The 26,540-nt window shown below is 42.8% G+C and overlaps 1 protein-coding gene across 4 annotated transcripts; it reads left to right on the plus strand.

The window, feature by feature from the left end:
- On the plus strand, positions 1-26,204 carry CENPN (centromere protein N). Of its 4 annotated transcripts, none has more exons than XM_003820895.5 (11): positions 1-140; positions 4,803-4,983; positions 7,010-7,055; positions 10,190-10,249; positions 10,629-10,705; positions 12,993-13,169; positions 15,487-15,588; positions 17,604-17,667; positions 19,386-19,498; positions 22,891-23,017; positions 23,290-26,204. In XM_003820895.5, the coding sequence occupies exons 2-11, from the start codon at positions 4,813-4,815 to the stop codon at positions 23,370-23,372; spliced, it is 1,020 nt and encodes a 339-aa protein (XP_003820943.4). In that variant the 5' UTR covers positions 1-140; positions 4,803-4,812; the 3' UTR covers positions 23,373-26,204. The 4 variants fall into 4 exon arrangements, with proteins under 4 accessions (XP_003820943.4, XP_003820944.4, XP_008972619.4 ...); XM_008974369.4 differs by lacking the exon at positions 1-140 and adding an exon at positions 147-308; XM_003820896.5 differs by lacking the exon at positions 15,487-15,588.
- The last annotated feature ends 336 nt before the right edge of the window (positions 26,205-26,540 follow it).

A 26,540-nucleotide genomic window follows, 5' to 3' on the forward strand; every position in this document is an offset into this window, starting at 1 on the left:
CCCCTGTGCCCAAGACACAGCCTGATGCTTGTGCTCCGGTGGGCGGAGCTTGGAGGCGGCGGGAACTGCAATTGGTGGCTTTGAAGGCGCGGCGAGCGGGAACAGCTCTTGAGGAGTGAGACTGCAGGAGATGTGGGCCGGTAAGAGAGCCCCGGGCGGCACTGGATCGGGCCCCGGAGGGTGTGGGGCCTTGAGGAAGCCAGATCCCAGGCCTCGGGGGTGGCTTTTTCGCAATTGTCGCACGTTGTGAGGCGCAGGATTGGCGCTGGGTCTCGGGCTCGGGGCGAGGAACTACGGTTCGGGCCGAGGTGAGGGGGCGGTGGCGCTGTGCCGGCTGTGTCGTCACCTCGCCCGCGGTGGGGCGGGTGGAGCCTTTCGTAGACTCGCGACTGCGTCAGGGGAGGGCCGTGTGGTCATGTGACCAGGGGCTCCGCTCTACGAGCCTGGGGTTGCTTCCTTTCCCAGAGTTGGGGTTTTGCTTTTCTGTCACCTCGGCTTCCGTCGTTTTTTGTCCGTGTACCCTCTGGCGTTGCTCCTCGCATTGCCTGTTGGAGCGCAGCAGAGGTGTGTGGCTACGGGAACGTTACTTAAATGGATCTTTTCGATCATGCGTTCCACAGATCTTGAGCATCTACTGTATGTCAGGCACTAAAACGCTAGGAAGTATAAAGAAAGTTTTAAAATGGGGCCAGGTGCGGTAGTTTACGCCTGTAATCCCAACACTTTGGGAGACCGAGGTGGGCGGATCACCTTAGGTCAGGAGTTCGAGACCAGCCTGGCCAACATGGTGAAACCCCGTCTCTACTAAAAATATAAAAATTAACCGGACGTGGTATCGGGTGCCTGTAATCCCAGCTATTTGGGAGGCTGAGGCAGGAGAAGCGCGTGAACCCGGGAGGCGGAGGTTGCAGTGACCCGAGATCGCGCCACTGCACTGCACCCTGGGCGACAAAGCGAGACTGTGTCTCAGAAACAACAAAAAAAGGAAAGTTTAAAAATGGTCACGGGGTAAACGTTTACTAAAGGGATTTCCGTCTTAATTGGTGAGACTGAGGGCGCTGTACCAAATTTCTTTAGACTGGCGTTCTGCAAACTTTACCCGGAATTAATCATCTGACGTACTTTTTAAAAGATGCTAAATCTCAAGCCCTCCGTGCGCCCTCCTCACAGTTTAATTTGATAGGGCCCAGGAATCTTCATTTTAACAGGTAGACTCGTCTGTGGGTTTTTTTGTTTGTTTTTTGTTTTTTTGAGACGGAGTCTTGCTTTGTCGCCCATGTTGGAGGGCAGTGGCACGTTCTCGGCTCACTGCAACCTCCTCCTCCCGGATTCAGGCTGTTCTCTTGCCTCAGCCTCCCGAGTAGCTGGGACTAGAGGTGTGCGTCACGACACCCGGCTAATTTTTGTATTTCTAGTAGAGACGGAGTATCACCATGTTGGCCTGGGTGGTCTTGAACGACTGACCTCAAGTGATGCACCACGCCCGGCGCGCTCCCGGCCCCTCGCCCATGTTATTAATGGGAGAGGTGTTGATTTGATGTTTCACTGACTGTTGAACCCCAAACCACCCAGGTTGTCTCCTCAGGCATTCATTCCACAAGTATTTATCAAAGACACATTAGACTGTTCTTGGCCTGATTAGACTTACTGACTATAGTGAGGCCGTTCTGGTCCAGGAGTATAGCTGTGAATAAAAACATCGTCCTGCCCTGGAGCTCAATTTTAGAAACAAAAAAATTTAAAAAGATAATTTCAGATAGTTCTGTAAAGACAATTAGCAGTGGATGGCCTGGTGCAGTGGCTCACGCCTGTAATCCCAGTACTTTGGGAGGCCGAGGCGGGAGGATCACTTGAGATTGGGAGTTCAAGACCAGCCTGACCAACATGGTGAAACCCCATCTTTACTAAAAATAGAAAAATTAGTTGGGTGTCATGGTGCACACCTGTAATCCCAGATACTCGGGAGGCTGAGGCAGGAGAATCATTTCAATCTGGGAGGCAGAGGCTGCAGGAGGCTGCAGTGAGCAGAAATCCCACTACTACACTCTAATGTGGGTGACCCAGCAAGACTCCGTCTAAAAAAAAGGAAAAAAACAATTAGCAGTGGAGAGTGGGGAAGTAACTTTTGGTTGGGTGGTCAGGATAAGTCTGAGGAGAAACCATCTAAGCTAACACCAGAATTGCAAGAAGTCACTGGAAAGAACATGTGCAGGAAGAACCTTCTAGGCAGTCGTAACTGCAGGCACAATGGTCCTTCTCTAGAGAGATTATTTAAGACACTAGTGTAGTTGGAGCTCAGAAAACCAAGGAGAGGGAAGCAGGGGCCACGCAACACGGGGCCTTGTAGACCATGGTGAAGGCTTTAGATGGTCCAGTAACTACACAAAGAAACAAATCCGACTCCTGTTTCATGATCCTGATTCTGTTCCTACGACCTTAATTCAGTTATTTTTCTATTTCTAAATGACTCCTGATCCTTCCTCTTTATCTTTGTCTTACTATCATTTTCAGTATATTGTTAAAATACAGTCAACTGTTTCTTTTCAGAAGTGGACAAGGATAATTTTTCAGTGTTCAACAAATAAGTCACAGCCAGGACTCTTGTAGGAAGATACTTCTTTGTCCCTGGAATTCCCACAGTTGTGAAGGAAACAGATAAGACTGACAGGCTTGTCTTAAACACAGATGCCAAGGTCTGTGTGTGCCTTCCTAGAAGATACACTGTTAAGGGACATTAAAGTATGCAGGTGGTACCCTGCATTGTTTAAAAATCATGTTTGCAGACCACGCGCGGTGGCTCACACCTATAATCCCAGCACTTCGGGAGGCCGAGGAGGGCAGATCACTTGAGGTCAGGAGTTCGAGACCAGCCTGGGCAACGTGGTGAAACCATGTCTCTACTAAAGATACAAAAATTAGCCAGGCGTGGTGGTGCACGCCTGCAGTCCTAGCTACCTGGGAGGCTGAGGCAGGAGAATCACTTGAACCAGGCAGGGGAGGTTGCAGTGAGCCGAGGTTGCACCACTGCACTCCAGCCCGGGCGACAGAGTGAGACTCTATCTCAAATGAAAAAAATAAATAAATATCATGTTTGCTTGCTTTTTTGTTCTGTATTTGAAGAGAGAGAGAGAGATGCTCACTGGTGTCCCCAAATAAAGTAGCAGACGTGAGATCAGCTGTCACCATTGGCTCACAACTTCTGCCAAAGGAAAATGATAAAAGGGCTCAGAATCTTCCTTCCTTATTCCTGCAGCCACTAGGTCATTCTTCTGGAGATTATATCCCTTGCCTATTGATAAGGGAGGCACACCAGATTTGGGGCTCAGGACCTTATAGACAGTTAAGGAATCTCACCCTCAGGCATGGGCAGGAGAAGTGAGGGAGGAAAGAGCTCTTTGTTCACAGGCAGTGCATTAAAGGACTAAGAGACAGCAATCCACTGCACCACTAGCTCTTAGCATGTCCTGTGGACTCACAGATCCAGCTGTTTATTCGGTATCTCCATTTGGACTCTCATCTTTATCTTAATATTAACAGATTCAGAACAGAATTACAGAATTCTTGAGCTTTCTCCTGCCTCTCTCGCAGTCTTGGCCGTCTCAGCTAATAGTAACTTTGTCTTTTAGTTCCCTGGTAAAAACCTTGGTTTCATCTTTGGTTCTTTTCTTGATCTAACACCCCACATGTAATCCCATCTGGAAACCCCGTGAGTTCCCTCTTAAAAGTGTATCCAGAACCTGACCTCTTCCCCTGCCTCACTAACCTCCAACCTCTGCCCTCGCCTCCTTACACTGCGTTCTCAGTACAGTAGCGAGATTGATCCTGGTAGAAAAGCTAAACAAGAGCATGTCCTGCCTGTGCTCAGCACCTTGCAGAGTGAAAACAGCAGTGATCCCCGCAGTGCCTTTCAAGGCCCTCCATGATGACTGACCTCACCTCCTTCTCTATGCCTCCTTCCTGTCTCTGCTGTCCCCTGACTGAAGGCCACCCTTCCCTGTTCCTCGAAGGCCCCAAGCAGGCTCTTGCCTCAGGACTTTTGCACATGCTGTTCCTTCTGCCTGGAAAGCTCTTCCACCACATGACTCCTTCTCCTGCAAGGATTGCCCCCAAGTCATGTTCTCTATGAGGCCTACTCTCTCCAGCACTCCCACGCTCAACTCAGCCTGCCAAAATTATTCCATTTTCTCCGGCACTCCTCACTTTTAACATAGTTTGTGATTTCCCTGTTGTTTCTCTCTCCCCACTAGAATGGATGTGCCATAGTGGAACAGATGTTTGTCTTTTTGGCCAAAGACATATGTATCCCCAGTGCCTAGAAAAGGGCCTGGCATGCACAGATCCTCAGTAAGGGGTTACATGAATCAGTAAATGAATGAATGATTTATATATCATCACCATCAAAACATCAAAATACTCTAGCCATAAAAGGAGAGATAGCACTAATTTTTAAACTCTAAAACATTTAAATATACATTAAGGAGAAAATAATTAAATGCTCATGCTAAAACACTGCAAAATAGCTGAAAAAGTGTAAACATTTAGGTGTTTGACCTACAAATCAAAATCCCAGCTAAATATGATGCTGATGGCCAGGCGCGGTAGCTCACGCCTGTAATCCCAGCACTTTGGCAGGTTGAGGCGGGTGGATTGCTTGAGCCTAAGAGTTCAAGACCACCGTGGACAATCTAGTGAGACCCGGTCTCTATTTTTCATATGTGTATGTGTATGTGTATGTGTAAATAAAGACAGACAAGTATTGTATTTGGTTAATACTTCGTTGTGCTGTTTTTGTTTTGTAAAAGTGCCAAAGAGATGGATGAGACTATTGCTGAGTTCATCAAGAGGACCATCTTGAAAATCCCCATGAATGAACTGACAACAATCCTGAAGGCCTGGGATTTTTTGTCTGAAAATCAACTGCAGACTGTAAATTTCCGGCAGAGAAAGGAATCTGTAGTTCAGCACTTGATCCATCTGTGTGAGGTAACAGTGTTAAAAATGATGAGCCTTGAACAGAGTGCTACCCCCTTGGGTTTTTCTTTCTTCTATTCCTTACTCCAAAAGAGATGTAAGGTAGCTGCTAAACTACTAGTGAAGTGATGAGGGCTATATACAACTGCAGTGGAAAAAAACCTAATTTTTAATTGACCTTTTCATCTTAAAAGAATGCTTACAAATCAATAAGATGGAAAAAGTAAATATAGTAGAATAAACAGTACAAATTAAAATAACGAGCAGTATTTTTCGCAGTATTTTTAAAAACCTATCAAATTATCAAGGATGAAAAGACAACAACACCCAGATGTATTGGCAAACTTGTAAGGAAAGAGACTCTGTCTTTCATGTGTATTTATCTCTTTAATTGCTTATTGTTTTAAAATGTTTTCAGACTATCAGAAAAGTTGCAAATTTAGTTCAAATAATTTTCTTATTCCAATATACCCGTCTCTCCTTCACTTTTATTATTTTTTTTTTTATTTATTTTTGAGACAGAGTCTTGCTCTGTCATCCATGCTGGAGTGCAGTGGCACAAACTCAGCTTACTGCAACCTCTGCCTCCCAGGTTCTAGCGATTCTAGTGCCTCAGCCTGCTGAGTAGCTGGGACTACAGGCACGCACCACCACACTGGCTAATTTTTGTATTTTCAGTAGAGACGAGGTTTTGCCATGTTGGCCAGGTTGGTGTCAAACTCCTGACCTCAGGTGATCTGCTCACTTTGGCCTCCCAAAGTGCTGGGATTACAGGTGTGAGCCACCATGCCTGGCCTCCTTTGCTTTTAAATAAATATACTTTTTGACCTAGCAATTCTACTTACAGAAATTTATGATGAGAAAATAATAAAAAATAGGAGGTATGTATAAATATTGATAAATATTTAGTTATATAAATCAAGATGCATTGTAGCATTGTTTTAAAAACAAAACACGTTCACATAAAGACGTGTGTACTAATGTTCACAGCAACATTATTCATAAAAGCCACAAACTGGAAACAACCCAAATGTCCATCAGCAGGTAAACAGATGAACAGATTGTGATGTTTCCATACAGTGGATATACTCAGCAGTAAAAAGGAATGAAGTATTCATAGATGCTAACATATGGATGGATATCAAAATAATTGTGCTGAGTAAAAGCCAGACCAAAAAAATGAGTACACACTTATGTTAACATTCATATAAACCTCTAGAAAATGCAAACAAATCTGTAATGACAGAAAGCAGATCAGCATTTGCCTTAGGACTAAGGCTTGGGAGGTAGAGACATGGGAACCAAGAAGAGTGGAAGGAAGTGGGCGGTGATAAGAAAGGGACACAAGACTGGACTCAGTGGCTCCTGCCTGGAATCCCAGCACTTTGGAAGGCCAAGGCAGGCAGATCATTTGGGGTTAGGAGACCAGCCTGGCCAACATGGTGAAACCCCTTCCCTACTAAAAATACAAAAATTAGCTAGGCATGGTGGCGCACACCTGTAATCCCAACTCCTTGGGAGGCTGAGGCAGGAGTATCACTTGAAACTGGGAGACAAAGGTTGCAGTGAGCTAAGATTGCGCGTTTGCACTCCTGCTTGGGCAATAGAGCAAGACTCTGTCTCCAACAAAAAAAAGAGACACGAGAAAATCTGGGAGGCAGTGCTGGTGGATATTGTCACTGTCTTGATTGTGGTAGTGGTTTTGTGTGTATATTCATAAGTCAAAATGTATCAAATTGTATACTTTAAAAATATACAGTTTAATGTATGATAATTATACTTCAATAAAGTTAATTTTTAAAAAATCAAAAAGTTAAAAGTGATAAATGAGGAATAAATTGTGAGAGAAGGTTGTGGACTAAGACATGAATCAGAAAGAATGTCCATTGGTTAACAGGAGAAGTGATTGGAGACGGGTTGTCAGTAAAGTACTGAGAATGTGCTAATAGTCTGTTCTAACCAATCCTAAAATGTGTTTTAAATGGGATAGAACCAAACCTATCACCACAGTTACTAAATAATTTGTTTTCTCTTTTAGGAAAAGCATGCAAGTATCAGTGATGCTGCCCAGTTAGACATCATTTGTAAGTTTCAGTGATTTGTATTTATACTTAACCAATCAGTTTTATTAGAGGCAATTTTGTTTCTTTCTTTGTGAGACAGGGTCTCCCTCTGTCGCCCAGGCTGGAGTGCAGTAACGCCATCTCAGCTCACCGCGACCTCTGCCTCCTGGATTCAAGTGATTCTCCAACCTCAGCCTCCTGAGTAGCTGGGACTATAGGAGTGCACCACCATGTATGGCTGATTTTTTGTATTTTTTGCCACAAGGTTTTGCCGTGTTGCCCAGGCTGGTCTCCAGCTCCTGGGCTAAAGTGTTCCTCCTATCAAAGTGCTGGGATTATAGGTGTGAACCGCTGTACTTGTCCCAGAAGCAATTTTGTATATAACGCCTCAGAGTCTAGAGTTGAGGAGACCTTGTTTCAAATCCCAGTATGTCACTCAGCCGTATGTTCTTTGACAAGTTGCATCACCTTTCTGAGCCTCAGACTTCAAGCAGAGATAATAGTACATTATCTACCTCACGGTATTCTTGTTAGGATTAAATGAGGTAGTGCCTGAGAAGCTGTTAGCATGGTAACTGGCACATCAGAAACACAAAGTAAATGTTTGGCTTTGTATTACTCAGGTTGCCAACTTACAACAGCTCAACTTAAAATTTTTCAACTAGTATGAAAGCAGCAGACATTCAACAGAAACCATACTTTGAGTTCCTATACAACCATTCTTTTCTCACTTTCAGTACAGCATTTAGTAAGTTACATGAGGTATGCAACAGTTCATGATAGAAGACTCTGTTGGATGATTTTGCTCAACTGTAGGCTAATGTAAGTGCTCTGAGCACACATAAGGTAGGCTAGGCTAAGCTAAGATATATGAAGGTTAGGTGAATTATTTTCACCTCAAGGTGGATTTATCAGGCATAGCCCCATCATAAGTCAAGAAGCATCTGTATTATTATTAAAGGATTTGAAAATATCTTTCTGAAAATTTGTTCCTATTACAGTGTAGCTTCTCACTTTTCCTCCCTTCCATTTCATTGATTTTTGTCTAGCTTTCCTGTCTGTACTTTTTCAAGATGTCTGTTTTTTTTATCAGAAGGCAGCATAATATAGGGGCTGAGAACACAGGCCCTGGGGCCAGACTTCTTGGGTTCATTTCATGGCTCCGTTACTGCCTCCCTGTGAGCCCTGGAGGAAGTTGGTTAACATCTCTGTGGCATACTGACATCTCTAGTATTATCATTTGACCAATCTGTATAATAGTGATAATATCACATAAGGTTATGGTGAGGATTAAATAAGAGTACATGTTAAATACTTAGAGCCTGGTATTAACTAATTGCAATCATTATGTATTAGCTGTTTTCTGTAAGTGTAACAAAAATTATCTTTATTAATACTTTGCTCCAACTCATGGCATGCTCCAATTCAGCTATTGCTGAATTTGGAGCATCTGCCTCTGATTTAGTTTGTCTCATTTTCAGTGGTTGGATTCTCTCAAGCATAAAAGGTGGATCCACACCATTCCCATTTCTCATACATTGATTCAAAAATTCATTAAGCACCTGGCTGGATGCAGTGGCTCACACCTGTAATCCCAGCACTTTGGGAAACCAAGGCAGGTGGATCACCTGAGGTCAGGAGTTAGAGACCAGCCTGGCCACTATGGTGAAACCCCATCTCTACTAAAAATACAAAAAATTAGCTGGGCATGATGGCAGGTACCTGTAATCTGCTATTCGGGAGGCTGAGGCAGGAGAATCATTTGAACCCAGGAGACAGAGGTTGCAGTGAGCCAAGATCACACCACTGCACTCCAGCCTGGCGACACCGTGAGACTCTGTCTCAAAAAAAAAAAAAAAAAAAAAGGAAAAAAGAAAACCTGGTCTGAAGTCCAGAGGCACAGACAGAGGTCAGTGCAGAGACAGTTTTAAGCCAGAAGGATGAAGGGATATGGTTGAACTTGCTAACTTCCTAGGTCCATTTGTACTCCAAGACACTCCAAGTTTGTAACTCCTGAAAGGTGTTTTCTGTCATATACTTATTCATTCATTCGTTCATCAAACATATACTGAAGCCTGGTGTGGTGGTGTGGGACACTTGGGAGGCTGAGGCAGGAGGATCGCTTGAGCCCGCGAGTTCAAGTCTAGCCCAGTTAACATAGTGAGACCCTGTCTCTTAGAAAAACAAAACAAATATTGAGTGCTTGCTTTATGCCACGCAGTTAAGTTTAGACCTGGGACTACAACAGTGAACAGGTCCCTCATTTCCATCAGAGTCTAACTGGAAAGACAGGCAGTGTACAAATGAACATCTAAATAAATAATGTGGCCGGGCACGATGGCTCACGCCTGTAATCCCAGCACTTTGGGAGGCCAAGGTAGGTGGATCACCCGAGGTCAGGAGTTCAACACTAGCCTGGCCAACATGGTGAAACCTCATGTCTACTAAAAATACAAAAAATTAGCCAGGCATTGTGGCAGGCACGTGTAATTCCAGTACTCGGGAGGCTGAAGCAGGAGAATCGGTTGAACCCGGGAGGCACAGGTTGCAGTGAGCTGAGATTGCACTATTGCACTCCAGCCTGGGCAACAAGGGTGAAACTCCATCTCAAAAAATAATAATAATAAATACACACATACATACATACATACATACATAATGTGACATCAGGTAGTGATGAGTCCTCCGACGGGAACTGGGAACTAACGCAGGGCGTTTGGGGTAAGGTGATCAGGGCAGGGACTACTCTGAGTAGAGAGCAGAATGAGGTGGGGAGTGGGGTGTGTAAGGAGCTAGGAGAAGAGGCTCCAGGCAGAGGAACAGCTGTCTCAAATGTGGGTCCTGTGGGTCACAGCATTCCCTGTCATGCCAGATTAATGTGGCATTCTGTGGAATGGAATAAATGGGCTAACATAGAATAAATACCAAAACTCAACTGTATTATCTAAGTCAGTTGAATTGAGTAATTATGATTTGCTTTATTTATATGAAGTAACTTTAATCCATATAAAGTTTATATTTTGAATACAAATCTGTATAACCCAATTTGTGAATTACTGTTACTTTCCCCAGTTTTAAAGTATAGAAATATCTATAAGCATATTACTTCAAAGTTCTATGATATGCTAGTAATAAAGCTTTCTTCCCTCTCTCAGATATGCAATTTCATCAGCACCAGAAAGTTTGGGATGTTTTTCAGATGATTAAAGGACCAGGTAATATTTTCTGTTTACAATTGAATATTTATATTTGATAGTTTGGCTTGGACTCAGGAAGCAGAGGTTACAGCGAGCTGAGATTGCACCACTGCACTCCAGCCTGAGTAACAGAGCAAGACTCTATATCCAAAAAAAAAAGAATAGCAGTATGTTCCTCATTTCTTTGAAAATGAGGTGATTATTTATTACTCACTTTTGGAAAATGAGAAACATACTTCTTGGTGCCATGTCAGAAGTACTAGCACCATTTGTGTGATTTGATCATTATTACTCTGGAATTATACAAAATGCTTAGTTTCATGGTACTTTACGAATGTATTTACTGAAGACATTGTAGCTCTCTTGATTTTTCTTTATTTTTTTTTCACTTTGGCAGGTGAAGATGTTGACCTTTTTGATATGAAACAATTTAAAAATTCGTTCAAGAAAATTCTTCAGAGAGCATTAAAAAATGTAAGAATAAAATTCATCTTTTACATAAAATTCAATGTCATGACGTCTGTGCACTTAAAATTTGCTACTATCATAGTTTTTTTTTAATTTGTAAGAAATTCAGTTAGTAATAGTTCATACGGTTCTACTCCATATCAGAAACACACTGTAAATATTATGAAAACTTCCCTTTCCTCTCTCCCTTCCATTCAGGGCCTGAGGCTTCTTTTTCCAGAGGAGCTCAGTCCAACAGAGCTCTCTGCAGTGATGGAAATGCTCTGTATTGGCATTGTTCAGTTCAGCCACATGTAGCTGCTGAGCACTTGTGGCTAGTGTGACTGAGCAGCTGAATTTTTTATCTTTTTTTTTTTTCTTTCCTTGAGACAGAGTCTTACTCTGTTGCCCAGGCTGGAGTGCAGTGGCGAGATCTCGGCTCACTGCAACTGCCTCCTGGGTTCAAGCAATTCTTCTGCCTCTGCCTCCCGAGTAGCTGGGACTACAAGCACGCACCACCATGCCCAGCTAATTTTTGTATTTTTAGTAGTGATGGGGTTTCTCCATGTTGACCAGGCTGGACTCGAACTCCTAACCTCAGATGATCTGCCTGCCTCGGCCTCCCAAAGTGCTGGGATTACAGGTGTGAGCCACCGCACCCAGCCTGAATTTTTAATCTTTTTAAACTTTAATGATTTTTTACATTAAATAGCCACATGTAGCTAGTAGTTCCAGTAATAGTCAGTGCAAACCTGAAGCACCCTTGATTTTTCAGATGTTTTTGCTTTTTTAATGTAAAACAAAGAAGCTATTCAGAATAAGACAATCTTCCATTCAAGGCAGTAGAGGCCCACTGAGCATGTGATTGGGGCCAAGCTCTATGATGCTCACTCAGGAAAGTCAGACAGCTGTGTGCCGCCATACCCTGGACTGGGGAGACTTTCTTGTCTCCTGCACTGAGGGAATTTGGAAAAGCTGCTAAAGAATGGGCAGAATTTGCTAGTTCCACTGTAACAACCCACTTTTCCTAGAACAAGATCTCAGAGGGAGGAAACAGAGACGTGGGCAAGCTGAGTGCATCTCACTCAAGTCCCTCCTTTCTAGGCTCAGAGCTTTAAAGGGAAGCTGAATCAGAGGGGAGCTGATAATCCAGGAGCAGCCTATTAAATTCCAGACCAATTGGCAACCATATTTAAAAGTTTGGAAAGGCCTGTATTTTATCCATGAAGTGGATTCAAGGTAGTACCTCTGGTCTCGCCATGTAACATTCTTTTAGAGGAGTTTTTAGCTTCTGAGCTAAATGCATAAGAGCATTATGAATAGTATATTTTCAAGCCCATTATTACATAGAAATCTTCTTTAAGCCCATTATGACATAGAAATCTTCTTTTTCTTCTTCTTTTTCTTTTGTTTTTTTGTTTTTGTTTTTTTTTTTTGGAAACATGGTCTCACTCTGTTGCCCAGGCTGGAATGCACTGACATGATCTCGGCTCACTATAGTCTAGACCTCCCAGGCTCAAGCCATCCTCCCACCTCAGCCTCTTGGGTAGCTGGGGACTATAGGCACATGTCACCGTGCCTGGCTTTTTTTTTTTTTTTCCAGTAGATACTGAGTTTCACTATGTTGTCCAGGTTGGTCTCAAAACTCCTGGGCTCAAGCAATCCTCCTACCTCAGCCTCCCAAAGTGCTAGGATTACAGGCATAAGCCACAACACCCAGCCTAATTACATAGAAATCTTACTGTTAAAGTGTATAGCGTGTGCTAGGTCTGGGTTAGATGCTAAGAAGGCTTCATTATAAAACAAGTATCTCATTTGTAAGGCTGCCTTACCTCATAAACTCTTATGTATGGAGGAACAGTTTTCAGGACAAGCCCAAGAAATTATTGAAAAAACAACCACCTCTACAAAAAAAAACTTTTTAAAAAAAATTAGCCAGGCATGATGGCACGTGCCTGTGGTCTCAGCTACTAGGGAGGCTGAGATGGGATTGCTTGAGCCCAGGAAGTTGAGGCTGCCGTGAGCAGGCTATGATCATGCCACAGCACTCCAGCCTGAGCAACTGAGCAAGACCTAGTCTCAAAAAAAAAAAAAAAAAAAAAGAACTGAAAAGGATTTTTTTTTTTTTTTAAATCACAAAATGTTTTCCCAAAGATTCTCAAAATACTCATGAAAAGCAGAAAAGACTGCCAGGTCTCAACCTGCATACAAGAGTATAGGGACATCATTGTTCACCCCTAAAAAGCACCTGGAGTTGGTGCCACAGTGAAATTTTAATTAGGAAATTAAGCCTTTTTTTTTTTTCTTTAATAAGGTGACAGTCAGCTTCAGAGAAACTGAGGAGAATGCAGTCTGGATTCGAATTGCCTGGGGAACACAGTACACAAAGCCAAACCAGTACAAACCTACCTACGTGGTGTACTACTCCCAGACTCCGTACGCCTTCACGTCCTCCTCCATGCTGAGGCGCAATACACCGCTTCTGGGTCAGGTATGGAAAAAATTATTACAAGCTATAATATTTTATTATCCTATCTCAAAGGTCTATATAGATTTTAACTGTTGAATAAGTATTTGATAGAGAATACTAGGCCAGGTGCAGTGGCATGTACCTGTGGTCCCAGCTACTTGGGAGGCTGAAGTGGGAGGATTGCTCGTGCCCACGAGTCCGAGGCTGCCGTGAGCTGCGATCACAAGACAAAGCAACACCCCACCTCTAAAAAAACAAAAAAAAGATATAGAATACCACATGTAATTCTTGTTCTCCTAAAATAAGAAACAGAGAGTGTTGTTATCTGCAGATGGGAACATGGCATAAGATATTAGATTGGAGCTATATTTTATTGTTTTTTGATCTAGAAATAATGCATACTTAATATAAAAAAATGCAACCGATACAGAAGTCTCTAAAGATAAAGTCTTCAAAGCTTCATACCCCTTTTCCCTATTCCGTTCGTTCAAAATAGCTACTGTCAAAGTTTGCTATTTCCTTTGACAAGACGGTTATTAGAAAAGCCAGGGTAGGCCAGGCGTGGTGCTCACGTCTGTAATCCCAATACTTTGGGAGGCCGAGGCAGGTGGATCACCTGAAGTCAGGAGTTTGAGACCAGCCTGGCCAACATGGTAAAACCCTGTCTCTACTAAAAATACAAAAAAATTAGCCAGGCGTGGTGGTGGGCACCTGTAATCCCAGTTACTTGGGAGGCTGAGGCAGGAGAATTGCTTGAACCCGGGAGGCAGAGGTTGCAGTGAGCCCAGATCGCACCATTGCACTCCAGCCTGGGCAACGAGAAAGAAACTCCGTCTTAAAAAAAAAAAAATTAACATAACATTTCCACGTGGTTACAAATGAATATACCTCATTACTTTTTCATAATTGTATAATTTGCATATTAATGAACATTATTTTCATTTGTAACCATTTCTCCCACATTCCATACACAAGGAGACCTGCTTTCACATAAGATGTAGCCTCTGTTCCGAGCCTGCTTCTCTTTATGGTTCTGCCTTTAATATCACAGGCTTCCTAGCATCTTTCCCCAAAGTTAGTTCTCCCTAAATTGGCCTGGCACTTGCTGCTACCACTATTAGCATTCACAACCTCAGTGGCACCTTCAATTGGTTCCAGAGCTGCCACATCAGCTGGTTGTAGGCGAGCAGCTCCACCATCCTGGCTGCATCATGTCCTGTCACTCCACAGCAGAGTGGGGTCGAGGTGCGGTGTGGAGTACCAAGGACTCCACTGTTGTGACCAGGCGAGCCCTAGGTAGTAAATGACTACTTGCTTGTCATTTAAGTTTTTTGGTGGTTTATTGAAATGGCAAAGACTGCTACTCACTTCTATTTCCTTAAAACACTTCTTTACATTTGGGGTCTCCTGCTCCATGATACATAGTGGTCTTTCATCCACTTATAGCCAGGTGAGTACACCTTGCCACAGGTAGTTTAAACATTACCCCAAAGGCTAATGTTTTTTTTTTTTTTGAGACAGAGTCTCACTCTGTCACCCAGGGTGGGGTGCAGTGGGGCGATCTTGGCTCACTGCACCCTCCACCCCCCAGGTTCAAGCGATTCTCCTGCCTCAGCCTCCCAAGTAGCTGGGACTACAGGCACTCACCACTATGCCTGGCTAATTTATTTTTCTATTTTTAGTGGAGGTGGGGTTTCACCATGTTGCCCAGACTGGTCTCAAACTCCCGACTTCAAGTGATCCACCTGCCTTGGCCTGCCAAAGCGCTGGGATTACAGCCGTGAGCCACTGCGCGGACTAATGTTCATTTCTATTGTGTATCTTAAGGCAAACTTGTCTGTTCTCTAGATCAGGTTAAACATCTTATCCTATCATAGTAATTCTGTTTCAGTCTTCTTTTCCCCTAATGACAGGAAACTCTTATGAGCTGTATTCAATACACACTTATTTCTTCAGTATTTGCCAAAAAGCATACATATCTGCATTTTTGTATGGCAATATCATTATGGTATTAGATGACTGATATTCAAAAACAGTAACATTTTGAGTATTTATTGTTTATTCCAAAGTCTGAACTTGATTTATTAGTAACTCCTAACTTTAAACAGGATCGCTTTTCTAAGAAATGATACAAAAGACTGCATTTATCAGAATATTAATGCCATTAACCACTTTGTTTTTGAAGCTCAGTAACAGGCTATCAGATGTTTTTCTAGACTTCTTTTTACACTTACGGGGAAACTATTCACTAATTGCAGCTCTTACATTTTACTTTGACAAGTATTATAAACACAGAGGCAGTAATCCTAGTAATAGTCTTGCAAATTTTCATTTCAAGGCGCTGACAATTGCTAGCAAACACCATCAGATTGTGAAAATGGACCTGAGAAGTCGGTATCTGGACTCTCTTAAGGCTATTGTTTTTAAACAGTATAATCAGGTGAGCCAATCAGTGACTCTCTTTCAAGGTAAATCTTTATTTTCTCTTTGACACAGGAGTTAGAAGCTACTGGGAAAATCTACCTCCAACAAGAGGAGATCATTTTAGATATTACCGAAGTGAAGAAAGCTTGCAATTAGTGAACATGAAAGGAAAATAAAAATTCCTCACAGTCATCTTTTTATAATTGTATTGTGTTTTATACCACTCATTAGTCACTGGAGTCTGTGTTGTAGATCTCAGCTTCCAAATCACCTGATCACACCAGAATTTGTTTTCTCTTTAGAGAAACTTCACATTATCTTTTGAAGCTAAATATATTATTCTATGAAACAACAGAGAAGTAGAATTAACTTTTTGTCCCATCACTCAAGCAGGTTATACAGGCACTGGAATTAAAGGGAAAAGCAGTGGTTTTTTAAATCCCAAAGTTCATTTGTTAAAATTATTTGAATGTAATGTTCCCCTCTAATGACAAATACAGATCTGTCCTTACAGATGCAGGGGTGTTTTTTCAAACTATGCATGGCAAATGTCTGCATATGTGTTGACACTCCTGTGAGTGGATTGTTAATGCTCTGTGTATATCTTTGAGCCACTAGAGATGTTATACTTCTGTATTTTCATCTGTTCTAAGCAGAAAGAAGTGACAGCTGTCTGCAAGGAGTCCCTCTTTAAGGAAAAACTAACATTAAGAAGTTATATCATGAGGCCAGGCACAGTGGTTCACGCCTATAATCCCAGCACTTTAGGAGGCCAAGGTGGGAGGAATGCTTGAGCCCAGGAGTTTGAGACGAGCCTGGGCAGCATAGGGAGACCACATCTCTACAAAACAAAAAATAAATAATATATATTTTTTAAACTTAGATCATGATTTTCTTCTCTAGCCATCCCCTCCTACCTACTACCCTCTCACCAAAATGATATAACTGTTCTGCTATAATACGACAGTAGTGGCCAGGCACGATGGCTCATGCCTGTAACCCTAGCTCTTTGGGAGGCCAAGAAGGGCAAATCCCTTGAGCCCAGGAGTTCAAGACCATCTTGGGTAATATGGCGAAAACCCGTCTCTACAAAAAATACAACAAATAACCAGGCATGCTGGGCACGGTGGCTCACACCTGTAATCCCAGCACTTTGGGAGGCCGAGGCGGGCGGATCACAAAGTCAGGAGATCGAGACCATCCTTGCTAACACGGCGAAACCTTGTCTCTACTAAAAATACAAAAAAATTAGCCAGGCATGGTGGCGGGTGCCTGTAGTCCCAGCTACTTGGGAGGCTGAGGCAGGAGAATGGCATGAACCCGGGAGGCAGAGCTTGCAGTGAGTGGAGATAGTGCCACTGCACTCCAGCCTGGGCGACAGAGTGAGACTCTGTCTCAAAAAAAAAAGTAGCCAAGTGTGGTGCCGCATGCCTATAGTCCTAGCTACCTGGGAGGCTGAGTTAGGAGGATCTCCAAAGCCCAGGGAGACTGAGGCTGCAGTGAGCCATGATCATGCCCCTCACTCCAGCCTGAGCAACAGACTGAGATATTGTCTAAAAAAAAAAAAAAGACAGTGGCATTCTTATGAAAATCCACATTGTCAAGCACTGAACTATAAAAACAATGGATTCAGTGGATGAAGGTAGGAGAAGGGGTTCAAGAGATTCAGACTTACAGTAGGAAAGTTATTTTTCCAATCTCAGTAAGTTTTTTAGGGTTATGAAGATTGAGCACTGACAACGCTGAAATACCACAGTGCAAATGCTTCCGTAGATTCCCTGGGCTCTGCACTCACCAGATCCATTTCTATGATGAAGCACAGAGCTCCTCAAACAGAACAGTCGAGTTGCAGGCTCAGCAGCCTCCTTGTCAGTGTCCTGCTCAACTCAGCCAACTCAGCCAGGATATGGCTTTGGATCTTTCTGTTGGAAAAAAATAAACATTTGACATACTTTAATATACTAAAAAAAAAATTAATATGTGTACTTCAAGATGTCAAGATTAGTAAAATATTCACTTTTTTTTCCCTAGACCTTTGAAACTCACAACTCTACGACACCTCTACAGGAAAGAAGCCTTGGACTAGATATAAATAGTACGTGTGTGTTAATATGAAACTGAATTTTGGAAATGCATCATTCCCTTATAGATTTCTTTCACTTGGTAAAACGTGTATAGTAGGATCCTAATTTAAAACTTTTATTGTTTTCAGAAAAATTGAAAAGTAAATATCTGTTGAAGGAGGAAAGCTAATCTACCATAGGTCTCCTTTAGAATTTACTAGAATAACAATAAACAACAAAACAATAATTACAAAAACAAAAGTTAGCTAATAGTTGTTGAGCATTTCTTGTGTGCCAGGCACCACACTAAGATGTTTATATGTATTCTTTCCTTAATCTTCACAGTAGTCCTGTGAATAAGCGCAATTCATCAGGAAACTGGGTTTCAGGGAGGTATGGTAACTCTCTAGGCAAAGTCACACAGCTAAGGAGTGGCAAAACCGGGAGTAAAATCCAGGTACGTCTGGATCTGGAGCCCATGCTCTTAATGCGCTGGATAAACTTCTAGAACAATGAGAATCATGACTGTATTGCTACTCACAGATGTCTGAAGTCTCTCACTAGAAAACCCAAGAGAAAAGAGTACAGAACTACTAAAGTAAATTTACAAAAGTGGTGGGGTAAAATAAAAATTCATAAAAAAATGAAAACTTTCCTATCTCTTAGTAGAGATTTGGCAATGAAATGAAACAGTGCCACTGTTATAAACTAAAGACTTTTATGATTTTCCAGTGTCATAAGAACTGCTGTTGATCTCATCTTAGGTAAAGAAATCAGGATATAAAATTGTGTGTATCTTAACGATTCCAGTTTTAAAAATACATAGGTGAGGCTAGGAACAATGTTATGCATCTGTGGTCCCGGCTACTTGGGAGGTTGAGGAGGGAAGATCACGAGCCCAAGAGATCCAGTCCAGACTGGGCAACATAGTGAGACCCTGTCTCTTTTTGTTTTTTGTTGTTGTTTTTTTTTTTTTTTTAAGACAGAGTCTCACTCTATTTCCTAGGCTGGAATGCAGTAGCATGATTTCAGCTCACTGCAACCTCTGCTTCCCAGGTTCAAGCGATTCTCTTTCCTCAGCCTCCCAACTATCTGGGACTACAGGCGCCTGCCACCACACCTGGCTAATTTTTGTATTTTTAGTAGACATGGGATTTCACTATGTTGGCCAGGCTGGTCTGGAACTTCTGACCTCAAGTGATCCTCCCGCCTCAGCCTCCCGAAGTGCTGGGATTACAGGTGTGAGCCACCGTGCCCGGCCGAGACCCCATCTCTTAAAAAAAATACATATATAGGCTGGGTGCCATGGAGATATATATATATATATGTGTGTGTGTATATATATGTGTATATATATATGTATGTGTATATATATGTGTGTGTGTATATATATGTGTGTATATATATGTGTGTATATATGTATATATATGTGTGTATATATATATACACACATATATGCATCTTTATTTTTATTCACTGTAAAAAGAGCTAGGCAAAAATATACTAAAATGCTAACAGTGCTTATCTCTGGGTGGTAGAATTACGATTTTTATTTTCTCTTTTATCAACCTGTACTTCACTACCCTAAGAAACTTCCCTACACTAAGAAATTATTACAGCCAAGAGAAGAAGCAGTAAATATTATTTTAAAATTATACAAACAATTCGAAGGGTTAGGAATGAAAGGAGGATAATTTAAGGATGAAATGTATTCCTAACGGCTGTTTTATTTGAAATCTTCCACCCATAGTGGATTCAAGGATCATTCATGAAAACATAGTAGAAAAAGAGAGAGTCCAACGAATAACTCAAGAAACATTTGGAGATTATCCTCAACCACAACTAGAATTTGCACAATATAAGGTAAGATGTAATAAATATTAAGTACAAGATATCAACATTGTTTAAAAAGAACAAAAACCTTAAGTGGAAAACAAATCTAAGAAACTGTTCCTTTTTCACTTGTCACTTAAATTTCATGTAATAAATTTATGAATTAAATAGACCTCTTTATTGTATTTATAAGTTCCTCTGTTAGCAAAGGAGACCTTTAGAAATTATGAATCTGGGCTGGGTGTGATGGCTCACACTTGTAATCCCAGCACTTTGGGAGGCCGAGGCAGGCGGATCACCTGAGGTCAGGAGTTTGAGACCAGCCTGGCCAACATGGTAAAACCCCATCTCTACTAAAAATACAAAAAATTATCTGGACGTGATGGCACGTGCCTGTAATCCCAGTTACTCAGGAGGCTGAGGCAGGAGAATCGCTTGAATCCAGGAGGCGGAGGTTGCGTGAGCTGAGATCACGCCACTGCACTCCAGCCTGGGCGACAGAGCCAGAGTCCATCTCAAAAAAAAAAAAAAAAGAAAGAAATTATGTATTTGTCTTTTTGTTTCATCTTACATATTAATGCAGTTATGCATAACTGGCAGTAATCTTTATATTTGAGGGGGAAAAAATGTAGATTATGCCATTCTAGCCCATCCACAACCTAGGACGGTATTTGGCGCATAATAGGCGCTCGTAAGTACTTGCTGAATAAAAGAATGAATAGTAAAGTCATTACATAGCCCAGCCGGCATCACATGGAGAAAAGCCAGTAACCTAGGCAGTACCACAAAAGTGGCGTTCAGAAGTGTGCCTTCCAGACATGTGCTGCTGCGCCCCCGGGAAGGCCAGGGCAGGGGGCTACAGGTGTTTAATGCAAACCCATTGCCACGACTAGGAGAATTTGAGGCTTATATTGTGATCACTCTAATTTCAGTCCATGCTCATACTCAAAACACCTTACTGCCCCCAAGCCCTCCAATAAATTTTTTTCTCTTTAGCCTTTCTGTAGCTACAGGCCACATTTTAAATCTGCCATTGATCTGCTCACTTAGGCCCAAAGCGTGTTTGATATGATTTAGTTTTAGTGGGACAAACGGATTGACACCTTTCAAGTTGCATCCCTTAATGGCAGGCTTTAAACTAGTTCCTTTAAACAGTTGATAATCTAGGATAGTGGTTCTCAAAGCGTAGTCTCTGGATTAGTAGTATCAGCATCACTTGGGAAGGGGGAGGACATGCTGATTCTTGACCCCACCCTAGTCCTACTGGACTGGGGGAGGTGGGACCCCGCATTCTGTTTTCACGAGCCCTCCAGCTGATTCTGCACACGCAAGCATGAGAGCCACTGGTCTAGGATGCAGAAAATGTGCTTTCTAAACTTCCCTTTATACACATCTCAGAATGGCACTATTCTGTATGTCAAGGTTACACATTTATTCATAGCTTCTACTAATTTTTTCCTACCTTTTCTAATTCGAAAAATGTCAAATCTGGCCAGGCGCAGTGGCTCACACCTGTAATTCCAGCACTTTGGGAGGCCGAGGTGGGCAGATCACCTGAGGCCAGGAGTTCAAGACCAGTCTGGCCAATATGGTGAAACCCCATCTCTACTAAAAATACAAAAATTAGCCAGGCATGGTGGCACACGCCTGTAGTCCCAGCTACTCAAGAGGCAGAGGCAGGAGAATAGCTTGAACCTGGGAGGCGGAGTTTGCAGTGAGCCGAGGTCGCACCACTGCACTCCAGCCTGGACAACAGAGCAAGACTCTGTCTCAAAAAAAAGGGTCAAATCTTCAGAAAACTTGCAAGAATACTCCAATGAATATCCATGTCTCTTCGCTTCAGTTCACCAGTTGTTAACAGTTTGGTGCGTTCACTTGAACCGTTTGAGTCAGTTGCAGACATTACTCATCCACCACATAGTTTACTGTATTGCCTCTGAATTTTAATGATCACTTTAAGTTAAAAAAAAATTGAAACAGAATTTCATGACTATTTGATGATATCAGATGGTATGGTAATGGTATTGGGGTTCCCCCCCTTTTTTTTTTTTTTGAGATGGAATCTCGCTTTGTCGCCCAGGCTGGAGCGCAGTGGTGTGATCTTGGCTCACTGCAACCTCTGCCTCCCAGGTTCAAGCAATTCTCCTGCCTCAGCCTCCCGAGTAGCTGGGATTACAGGCACCTGCCACCACACCTGGCTTTTTTTTTTTTTTTTTTTTTTGGAGTTTTAGTAGAGACGGGGTTTCATCGTGTTGGCCAGACTGGTCTCAAACTGCTGGCCTCAGGTGATCCACCTGCCTCGGCCTCCCAAGGTGCTGGGATTACAGACGTGAGCCACTGCGCCCAGCCATAAGTTGATAATTATTTTACCTGGGTGATGTGCACATGGGGCTCATACCGTGCTCCTTACTTTTGTATATGTTTAAAATCTTCCATAATTAGAAGTTAAAAAGATATCTCAGTTGGGCACAGTGGCTCACACCTATAATCCCAGCACTTTGGGAGGCTGAGGCAGGCGGATCCCTTGAACCCAGGAGACTGAGACCAGCCTGGGCGACACAGCAAAACCCTGTGTCTACAAAAATTCAAAAATACAAGGTGTGGTGGCATGTGGCTGTGGTCCCAGCTACTTGCACTGAGGCGGGAGAATGGCTTGAGCCAGGGAGGTCGAGGCTGCAATGAGCCATGTTCGTACCACTCCAACTTGGGCAACAAAGTAAGACTCTGTCTCAAAAAAGAAAGAAAGAAAGAAATCTCAGTGTGACTCAAAAAAAATGTGGTATTTTTACATTGAAGTTACAGATTGCAAAAGATAGCACTAATTTTCCATTAAGAATGCAAACTGTAAAGGGCACCTGAGGGTGGAACTGACAGTCAGCATCTCCCATGTGGCAGGCACTGTGCATGCTGGCATTTTGCCTTGGATGTTGTTTGATATACCAGTTGCCCTCTATGTTTTGTTTTGTTTTTTTCTGAGATGCAGTTTCACTCTGTTGCCCAGGCTGGAGTGCAGTGGCACCATCTTGGCTCACTGCAGCCTCCGCTTCCTGGCTTCAAGCAATTCTCATGCCTTGGCCTCCTGGGTAGCTGGAATTACAGGTGCCCACCACCATACCCAGCTAATTATTGTATTTTTAGTTAAGACGGGGTTTCACCATGTTGGCCAGGCTGGTCTCAAACTCCTAACCTCAAGTGATCCACTCGCCTTGGCTTCCCAAAGTGCTGAGATTACAGGCATGAGCCACTTTGCCCGACCTGCCCTCTATGTTTGCAGTTAGCAGATTAAATGGTCCCCACCCCTGTTAATTCCTGTATTTCTTAATGGCAAGAATTAATGAAACGTATCATTATGATTTCATTATATTTTACCATTCGTATTTATACAGTACGTTTAATAGTCATTTGTAAATGTTTGTTGACAGCTTGAAACGAAATTCAAAAGTGGTTTAAATGGGAGCATCTTGGCTGAGAGGGAAGAACCCCTCCGATGCCTAATAAAGTTCTCTAGCCCACATCTTCTGGAAGCATTGAAATCCTTAGCACCAGCGGGTGAGTGGTCAGCTTACTCTATAAGCTAGAAAAATTAACAACATGCCTCCATTCCGTCCTTATAATCTGCTAATTACTTCTGAGCTCACCCATCACCCTAGTCTGCTAGCCCATCCTGCTCTCTCTTGCATCTTCTGCTTCTGTACTTAACAGGGAGGAGGGGCATCTATGATCCACCCTCTAATCTCAGCCATTTTTAAACTGACTCAAATCCATCCTCCTGTGATGACTTTTAATTTTCTTTTTCCCTTTTTTTTTTTTTTTAATTTCAGGTATTGCAGATGCTCCACTTTCTCCACTGCTCACTTGCATACCCAACAAGAGAATGAATTATTTTAAAATTAGAGATAAATAAGGCGTGCGTGGTTTCTTAAGCACAGCTCTTCCTTCTTGATATTGCACATGCACTTCAGTTCATGGCTAGCTGTATAGCTTCCGTCTGTAAACTTGTATTTTCAAGAATCCTTGGTATTGAATTTTTAGAAATGCTCACATAATTGTTGGGACTGATTCATTCCTCCACGATATGCCTCCTCTCTCTGATATCCTGCTAACTGTAGCCGTTGTGGCATTTGAGATGACAGGACATATATATATATGGCCCCACACTTGACCTTGAGTGCCTGAATGCTCTGAAATCAAGCATATGGCACAGCGCTCAAGACTTTTGGGTTTGTGTCCTTTTTTCTATGGCTGTCTCTTCTCAATTCTGGAGAGGTCTGGCTCCAGTGGCTGGTTTCCAGGGATTGATTCTTAAGCTCTGGATCACAGAGAGAAGCAACAAGGAACTATACTCAACTCAAAACTTTTTAGGAGAATCATGAAATTGGTCTATTCAAAGGATGGAGTTGAGTCCATTCTGTTATTGTTGCAAGAGGTTGCATATTTGGTGAGTCAGTTATATAAAATAATGTTCTTATTGTAAATATGATACTTCTCATAATCTATTTTATCATGTGTATAACATTCAAACTGACAAATATTATACTGACTTATGAATAAAGGTGTCAAAAAACTGGCACATCAGTTAATTTTGATCAAAGTACTTCAGTGATCATCACTAAATACCCTATCTTTTAAAAAATTTTTTCCTTTCTAATTTTTTATTTCTTTATTTATTTATTGAGACAGGGTCTCACTGTGTCACCCAAGCTGGAGTGCAGTGGCATGATCATGGCTCACTGCAGCCTGGACCTCCCAGGCTCAAGTGATCCTTCCACCTCAGCCTCCCGAATAGCTGGGATTACAGACGCGCTCCATCCTGCCCAGCTAATTTTTTGTTTGTTTGTTTTTTGTTTTTTGAGACAAGTCTCCTTCTATCGCCCAGGCTGGAGTGCAATGGCACAATCTTGGCTCCCTGCAACCTCTGCCTCCTGGGTTGAAGAGATTCTCCTGCCTCAGCCTCCGAGTAGCTGGGACTACAGGCCTGCACCACCATGCCCAGCTATTTTTAGTAGAGACAGGGTTTCTCCATGTTGCCCAGGCTGATCTCAAACTCCTGGGCTCAAGCAATCTGCCCATTTTAGCCTCCCAAAATGCTGGGATTATAGGAGTGTATTAGTCTGTTCCCATGCTGCTAATAAAGATACCTAAGACTGGGTAATTTACAAAGGAAAGAGGCTTAACTGACGCACATTTCCACGTGGCCAGGGAGGCCTCACAATCATGGTGGAAGGCAAATGAGAAGCAAAGTCATGTCTTACATGGCGGCAGGCAAGAGAGCTTGTGCAGGGAAACTCCCATTTATAAAACCACCAGAGCTCATGAAACTTATTCACTACCATGAGAATAGTATGGGGGAAATCGTTCCCATGACTCAAGTATCTCCACCTGGCCCTGCCCTTGACACATGGGGGTTATTACAATTCAAGGTGACACTTGTGTGGAGACACAGCCAAACCATATCACAGGCATGAGCTACCATGCCTGCCAGCATGTCTTTTTTAAACATTTTAAAATCTATTCTTTATCTTGTTTCAGAGAGGATTTGGAGTTACAGAAACACAATAGACTGGGCATGGTGGCTCACACTTGTAATCCCAGCACTTCGGGAGGTTTCTCCTAGTGTACTCTCACACTTCTGATACCAGATATGTGGGGGGAGGGGGTTTCCCCCACACATTAAGCAAGTGTGAAACATGATATAGAAAAATGACTTCACTCTGGGCCGGGTGTAGTGGCTCACGCCTGTAATCCTAGCACTTTGGGAAGCCGAGGTGGGCAGATCACCCGAGGTCAGGAGTTCGAGACCAGCCTAGCCAACATGGCAAAACCTTGTCTCTACTAAAAATAGAAAAATTAGTTGGGGGTAGTGGCAGCCGCCTGTAATCCCAGCTATTCGAGAGGCTGAGGCAGGAGAACTGGTTGAACCGGGGAGGCAGAGGTTGCAGTGAGCCAAGATCACGCCACTGCACTCTAGCCTGGGTGACAGAGTGAAACTCTGCCTCAAAAAATAAAATAAAGGCCAGGCATGGTGGCTCACGCCTATAATCCCAGCACTTTCAGAGGCCAAGGCAGGTGGGTCACAAGGTCAAGAGTTTGAGACTAGCCTTAGCAACATGGTGAAGGTGAACCCCGACTCTACTAAAAATACAAAAATTAGCTGGGCCTGGTGGTGTGCACCTGTAATCCCAGCTACTTAGGAGGCTGAGGCAGGAGAATCGCTTGAACCCGGGAGACATAGGTTGCAGTGAGCCGAGACTGCACCACTGCACTCCAGCCTAGGTGACAGAGTGAGACTCCATCTTAAAAAATAAATAAATAAAATAAAATAAATGACATCACTCTGGTTCAGAGCTCTAAAATGGAGGGAGGAAGCCATTCTAAAAAGGACTCCCTACATGACCTGCAACTTGAAAAAAAATTAAAAGCTCCAAAAAAAAAAAAACAATACGGGAGCTTATCTTGAACCTTTGAATTGGGCCAAATTGCGATGACCACTGCATCCTGGAAAATTTTATTTCACCAGCACTACAACTCCTCAACAGCACCAACCAATAAACTATGGATTTTTGTACTAAGCCAGTCGCCTCTTTCAAAACAACTTGTCAACTTGTCTAATCACCCTCAGCTTTTTAAAAAAACCCCTCCTCTACCCTCTCTCTTCAGAACACAAGTGGCTTCTAGCTGAATCTGTCTCCCAAATTGCAATTCCTAAGACCTCAATAAAAACACCTTGTCTTGCTGCTTTGCACTGTGGTCTTTTGCCCCTTGGATGACATTAAATGGTGTCAGAATTGAGTGGGACAAAGAAGTGACTGCCTTCTTTGTTCTGGTGCGGCCACGGATTCGAGCACATTTCCTGCAGGAGGAACCCCTGGTGTTCCACACCTCTCCCATGGCCACGGATTCTGTTTATGAGTTGTCTCATTCCTTAACCCCCTACCTTGGTTGAGGTTCTTTATCCAACGTCCTTGGTTGCCAGCTGTCCAGTAGCTGGGATTACAGGCACGTGCCACCATGCCCAGCTAATTTTTGTATTTTTAGTAGAGACAGGGTTTCACCATGTTGGTCAGCCTGGTCT

Source organism: Pan paniscus, chromosome 18, assembly GCF_029289425.2.
Source record: "Pan paniscus chromosome 18, NHGRI_mPanPan1-v2.0_pri, whole genome shotgun sequence".
NCBI classification, from domain to species: Eukaryota; Metazoa; Chordata; class Mammalia; order Primates; family Hominidae; genus Pan; species Pan paniscus.